The following is a 6,378-nucleotide window of genomic DNA, read 5'->3' as shown; positions in this document are numbered from 1 at the left end:
TTAACACTTGACTAGTTGTGGGTGTTTCTACATGAACAACTCATATTCCCATGTTTCCTCTTCCATTAGTAGGTTCTTCCATTTGATGAGGTACTCAGTGATTGTTCATTTTCTCAGCTACTTAATCATTGTTTCTAGGCTTATTTTTGGTTCTAGTGCGATGTTTCCTTCTTTATTAATCTCTAGAAAAATCTTTTAGACTGGGATGTTGAAATCGCTTACCTCCTTTAAGCAAGAAACATGGAAGACTATATGTACAAGTGAAGTTAGAGTAAACTCCAATGTGTAATCCATAACCACAATCCTCTGCAACACCTTTTAGGGGCCATAATACCTCGATGCTAGTCTATTTATCTTCTTTTATCACTTGAGGGACATTTATTTATATAGTTGTAGTCTCACAAAGACCCAATCCCTCACTTCAAATTCCCTTTCACTGTGATGATGATCTACTTGTTGTTTCATCTTATTTTTTGCTATACTAAAGTTGTCCATCAATAATTTGAGAACCTCTTTTTGGCACCTATTGACAAGGAAAATTATCCAACAATAGTTACTAAGGGGTTATATTTGGTATAAGGTCTCAACTAGATCTCACATTATTTGGGGTAAGAGAACCTTCTAGATTTTGGCTCGGTAACCATACTTGGTTTTTGAGAGTATTGTGATATATGAATGGTCTTCAAAACATAAGAATGCAAACTCTATGCTACAACTATTTAAATGGAAAATGAAACTAATTTAAGCTAACTAAAGTTGAAAATAGGTAAGAACCAGGAAGCAATGAGAAAATAAACACAAAACAGCATAGTTAAGGAAATAATTAACTGACAACCAATACACAACAAGTGTTTAACTTAGTAGATTTTTTTTTTATAATAGTTAGTTTTTTTTTTATCTAATAAGTTCTCATTAATAAAATATACATAACAAAAACAATAAACATGAGAGACAAGACTATATATTGCATGAATTAGTTTGTGCTCTAGTAGTAATACATCTCCCAAAGTACATAATTGAGTGAACTTACTCAAGAGTAGTCTGAAAAAAACACACTATCCATGTCAAATTATGGGTTCAACAATGGCCTTCAAGGCTTCTCAATATTATAGTAATGAATACAAAATTATTGACTTCCTAACTCTGGTCTCTAGGAAAAAAAAAAATTCCTTAATACTGAGAGTTTTACAACATGTATAGACTAATTTAGTAACTCCTCCTTACAAGTTTTTTTTCCGGAGAAAATAGAGTTCATAATTTCTATTAAAGAGAAATAATAGAAATTACATGCTGTTGATGCCAAGGCATATGCTGTAGTGTGGTTTTCACCACTGCTCAAAAATTTACAAAATTACATCCAGTATGTGTCACTAGGATACGATGGTTCTGTATCCGTCATAGATAGACAGTGTCTCACAAAATTTAACCAAAAATAGACAGAGTTGAGGAATATATCCCTCATGCAGTAAAATAAGTATAGAACCGATCTGAACTGTGCTGTTATATACAAAAATAAACATGTAGAGCAAAAATTTAGATGGGGAGGTTGTCCCCCTGTTGGAGGCCATCAATATATGGTCGATGATAGAATCTGTGCATCCCCTCTGGATTGTATTCTTCAATCAGCCAGTCTCCTAGAGGCCGATCCGCCGCTTCTTTCGAGAGCCGGTCAGCAGTTGCATTTCTTTCCCTGTAGATGTGAGAAACAGTGATCTGGTCAAAATGTGTTTTTAGAAAAACAATTTCTTCCAAGATGTGTTTCAAAGAATATGCATGACAGATAGTTTTATTATTTGCCCAATCAATCACAATCTTTGAGTCCCCAAAGATTTGTATTTGTCGACAGTTTTTGGATAGAGCAAAGTAGAGAAGATGTCTCAATGTAATAAGTTCTGCATGGTTATTGGTACCGGGGCCGAGTCCCAATCTCAGGTGAAAAAAGTGTGTTTCTGTTAGATGAAATAAAATACCCCCCCCACATCCTTGCATTGGTGCTGCCCCATCGAAATATGCCCAAGGCATATCCCTGTTGATATTTTCAGGCGTAATGTTCCTGGGTGTGTTAATTTTATTTTCAAATGGGATTTCCATGTATGCCGCGCAGATGGACGGCGGAATTAGTTGCCAATTGACCCTGTTGTCTTCAAAGATTATGGCATTACGCCTGTTCCAAATGTACCAGGACACCACAGGCGGTAAGTTCCTGGCCTTTTCAGAAGCCACCGCAGTCCACCACTGTTCCCAGGCTGTGGGTATATCTGCTCCTTGCCAAACTGTGTTTATGTTGAGAGTCTGTGTGACCTGATGCCATAAATCCTTTGTAACCTCACAGGTGAGAAATAGGTGAGGTGTTGTTTCCTCCTCTTTTCTGCAAAGTACACACCAAGTTGGTCCAGCGAAAGCCCGTTTCCTTAGAGTGGCGCCTGTAGGTAACTTGTCTGCAATGATATTCCACATTAGAAGCCTGGCCCTAGGCTGTGCTTGAAGCTGCCAGATATCAGACCACCAGTTTTTTTGTATGTCAGGTTTCTTAGCTTCGATAAGCTTTATGTAGCCAAGCTTTGGAGCATAAATACCAGATTTGGCAGGCGCCCATATTAGTTCATCTTCCTCCTCATGAAGCTTGATGTGTGATTCGGTAAGTGCCTGTATGTATCCTTTCCAATATTCAGTCCATTCGTCTGAAAGATGCCACTGACGATCTGTGACCCATGCCTATGTGAAGATAGTTGATCGTTGTAGATCGCCAATCTGTGCCAGATATTTTATGCCCCTGTTGTTTAGATGTCGAATCAATCCTTCCGGCAGTAAGTGTGCGTTCCCTGAACCAGGCCAAGGGTCTAAGCCAATACGGACCTGTGCACCATTGCCAATTTTCCATAGCAGGTTATCTCGGATGAGTGGCATAGCTTTTAGTGTGGCCCTCCAGATCGCAGATATGCCTTGGTGGTTCCATGTGGGTCTGCGAAGCCATTCAATGATGTTGGAGGGCCAAATATACTTTTGGTGTATTACTTCCGCCCATAAACTGTCCATCTTGAGGAGTGACCAGCCCTGTTTCGCTGTTAACGCTTGTGCAAACTCTGAAAGAGATTTTAGTCCCCACCCTCCCCATCTCTTGGGCATGGAAACCAGGGACCATCTTGTCCAAGCAAATATCTTACCCTTTTTATTGCCATTCCACAGGAACCTGTTGCAGATTTGTTGAATTTTTTGAAGGATGCCTTTTGGTATCCATGTGAGGGACATCCAGTAGACTGGGGTAGCCTCAAGTACAGATTTGATCAGCAGTAGTCTACCAGCTTTTGACAGTAGTCGATGTTGCCAGCAGATGATCCTTTTTTCAATTTTGTTTATAAGCCATGACCAGTGTTCAGATTTATAGCCATCCGGCCTTAATCTGAATCCAAGGTATTTGATGCCCTCCAGCATGTTATTTTCCGAGAAGGGGAAGTGTTGTGCCGCCAGTTGAGTTTCCAGATATGTGCATCTCATCATGGATCTGGTGGATTTCTGCCTGTTGATCTCCATGCCCGTGGCTTTACAGAAGAGTTGTAGAATATCATTTAGTGCAATGGTGTCCCAGACACTTCCATTGAGAAAGATTAAAATATCGTCAACAAACAGTAGGTGGGTAAGAGAGTATTGTTCAGTGATTTTGAGACCGCTGAAGTCTCCATTCCTTTTTGCAGCAGCAATGAGCCTGCTCAGTCCCTCCATAACAATAAGGAAGAGTAGTGGGGAAAGGGGGCAGCCTTGCCTGATACCTCTGTTGATGTTAAAGTGAGCAGAGGCTGCACCATTAATAAGGATGGCAAAGGAGATAGATGATATACATCCCATAATCCAGTTTATGAGCATGTGGGGGAATCCCAAATGGGTAAGAATCATCTTAAGGTAGAGCCAATTTACCTTGTCAAAAGCCTTTGCAAGATTGATCTTTAGTGAAATGCCTTTGAGGTTCTTCAACTTAATAGAGTGTAAAGCTTCCTGGGCTGTGCCTATGGCCTCTTGGATGTGGCGGTTTTGGAGAAAGGCAAATTGTTCTGCAGATATATGTGTGGACAAGATAGGTTTAATGCGGTTGGCAATGATTTTGGCAATGATTTTGTAGAGGCAATTACAGAGAGAGATAGGGCGAAAATCATTGAAGGATGTGGGGTCATCAGATTTGGGGATCAAGGCAATGAAGGTCTGGTTCATAGGCAGATGTATGTGCCCAGTGATCCTGCTCTCCTCAATGACTTCCAATAAGTCCTCACCTAGCAGATCATAAAAAGCCAGGTAGAACTCCACTGGCCAGCCATCTGGCCCCGGACTTTTATCTTTCTTAAACCATTTAAGGGTACTTTCCAGCTCTTGTATAGTAACTGGTTGATTAAGGTCTTCAATGTCTTCCTGTCCAACAAACCGAGGAAAATTTCCTGCAAGACTGATGATGTCTGGTAGATTGACAACATTCGGCGCCGTGAATAGTCGCTTAAAGTGTGTTACCCCCAGACTGGCAAGTTGCTGGTGAGTGGTAGCCCAACCATCTGGTTCCCGTGGTAGCTTCCAGATGGTATTTGATGCCTTTCTGCCATTTGCCAGATTATGAAAGTATTTAGTATTACTGTCCCCAGCTTTGAGCCAAATGGCTCTGCTTTTGAGTCTCCATAGCTCCTCCTTTTCTTGTAATATCTTCGATTTTTGCCCAAGCAACTGGTTTAGTAATGTTTTTGAATCATCGGATTGATAGCCCGCCCCCCTCTCATCAGTCAATAGAGCTATCTGTTCTTCAGTGTCCTTCAGTATCTGTTCATCTCTATTCCGCTTTGATCTCGCCCAGGTCTCAGTCATTTCTTTGAGCTTCTTTAGTCTACCACAGAAATCCATCGCTTTCCTCTGTTCCCTCAGCGGGGGTTGTGATGCCCAGAAATCTGTGACCAGCTTGATGAATTCCGGCTCTTGGAGAAATCCAGCAAAGAATTTAAAGGGGGAGCGCGGCTTTAATTTTTTATCGCTGATCTGAAGTAGAATCGGGTGATGATCTGATAGGCCCCCAGTGCTGACCCATTGTCTGTATAAAGGGAACAATTGTATCAATTCCTCATGTATCATATATCTGTCTAACCGCCGCCCCAGAGCAGCCTCTCCTGTGCGCTGATTGTGCCAAGTAGGAAGCTTCTTGTTCATGGGGATATCCACGAGGTGGTGTGCATCTAATAACATGTTCATTTGATCCGCAATAGGGTCGCTCTGAGCATGATGTCCCCAGGATTCTCCAACCCCCAATGAGAAATTGAAATCACCCCCAATCACTGTATTCTGAGTGATATGATTGCCATTTAGAAAATTTTGCCAAAATGGGAGTCTATTCTGATTAGGCCCGTAAATATTAATAATTCTGATGGGGATGCCCAAGTCACCCATAAATATGTCCATGCCAAGGAAGCCACTACCCCCCCAAACAGAGAGTAGCCTACTTTTTCTAGGATTTATTCCAATGAGCAGCCCACCAGATCGACCACTCGCATCCAATCCATGTAAAACCCAGCCAGGGAGCATAGCTTGTAGACTTCGCACCGCCACCTCGGATGTACAAAGTGTTTCCTGAAGGAAAATGATATCGCATCTAGATTCATGTAAGAGTCTTTTCAGAGCCAGTCTTTTTTTGGGGTTGGCTAGTCCCTTGCAATTGTAGGAGAGCCAGATCATGGGGAACCGCAGGTCAGGGGCTCAATAGCTCTAAGTGCCCGATCAATGGTAAACTGTCGCCCCATGGCGACTTCCGCAACAACATTTAGCTTTGCTGAAGAGATTTTAGATGGTCTGCCTCGCTTTTGCTTGCGGAGGCGACCAGGGGATGATCCCAGTCCCAGAATTCTAGAATGTGCCCGGGGTCTCAGATGATAGTGATGTGATCCGGATCCGACCGGAGAGGAGGGGGAATCAGGACAGCCCAATACCAGGTTGTGAGAGGGAGGTGTGGTAGAGAAAGTGGGTGGAGGAGGGGCTATGGTGCAAAGGATGGAGGGGAGGGGGACATTTTCGGTGTGGGAAGTTCGCAAAGAAGAGTATACAATAGATTGCATATCATCAGAAAAATTGTGAGTACAATTGGGAGTGGAAGCATTACCCGGATGAGTAGGTACAGCCTCCGCAGTCTTGGAGCGAGCATGCGGCAGCCCTGGAGTAGATGAAGCCTTCCTTCGAGCAATCTTGTTGGTACTATCACCCGCCTTCTTGGATGGAGTCTCCTGTTGAGTCTGCTCCCCTTCCGTAGGAATATTAGCTCCTGCATTTTGATCCATTGTGGTCTGCTATCGAGGTCCTTTGGTATCCTCAGAAGTCACCCCCGAATTCAGTGGACAATCCTTATAGAGATGGCCAATTTTA

At 42.5% G+C, this 6,378-nt stretch overlaps 1 protein-coding gene across 1 annotated transcript; it reads right to left on the bottom strand.

Moving 5' to 3' along the window:
- Positions 1–1,351: 1,351 nt before the first annotated feature.
- Positions 1,352–5,547, bottom strand: LOC149146325 (uncharacterized). The gene is made up of 5 exons (XM_089452721.1): positions 4,694–5,547; positions 4,263–4,576; positions 2,857–3,794; positions 1,971–2,715; positions 1,352–1,497 (listed from the first exon to the last, which is right to left on the bottom strand). The coding sequence occupies exons 1-5, from the start codon at positions 5,545–5,547 to the stop codon at positions 1,352–1,354; spliced, it is 2,997 nt and encodes a 998-aa protein (XP_089308847.1).
- Positions 5,548–6,378: the final 831 nt, after the last annotated feature.

This window comes from Pinus tabuliformis, chromosome X, assembly GCF_031772625.1.
Source record: "Pinus tabuliformis cultivar Carrire ecotype Pingquan chromosome X, CPIR1, whole genome shotgun sequence".
In the NCBI taxonomy this organism is placed as follows: Eukaryota; Viridiplantae; Streptophyta; class Pinopsida; order Pinales; family Pinaceae; genus Pinus; species Pinus tabuliformis.
The sequence above is the reverse complement of the archived record's forward strand: the minus strand, read 5'-3'. Positions and strand labels throughout refer to the sequence as shown.

Coding starts and splice junctions, on each gene's coding strand:
- LOC149146325 (XM_089452721.1), bottom strand. CDS start 5,547: ATGCTCCCTGGCTGGGTTTTACATGGATTGGATGCGAGTGGTCGATCT. Junction 3,795..4,262: donor GGCTTTTTATGATCTGCTAG/GTGAGGACTTAT, acceptor TTAATGGTGCAG/CCTCTGCTCACTTTAACATC. Junction 1,498..1,970: donor AATGCAAGGATGTGGGGGGG/GTATTTTATTTC, acceptor TGTATATAACAG/CACAGTTCAGATCGGTTCTA.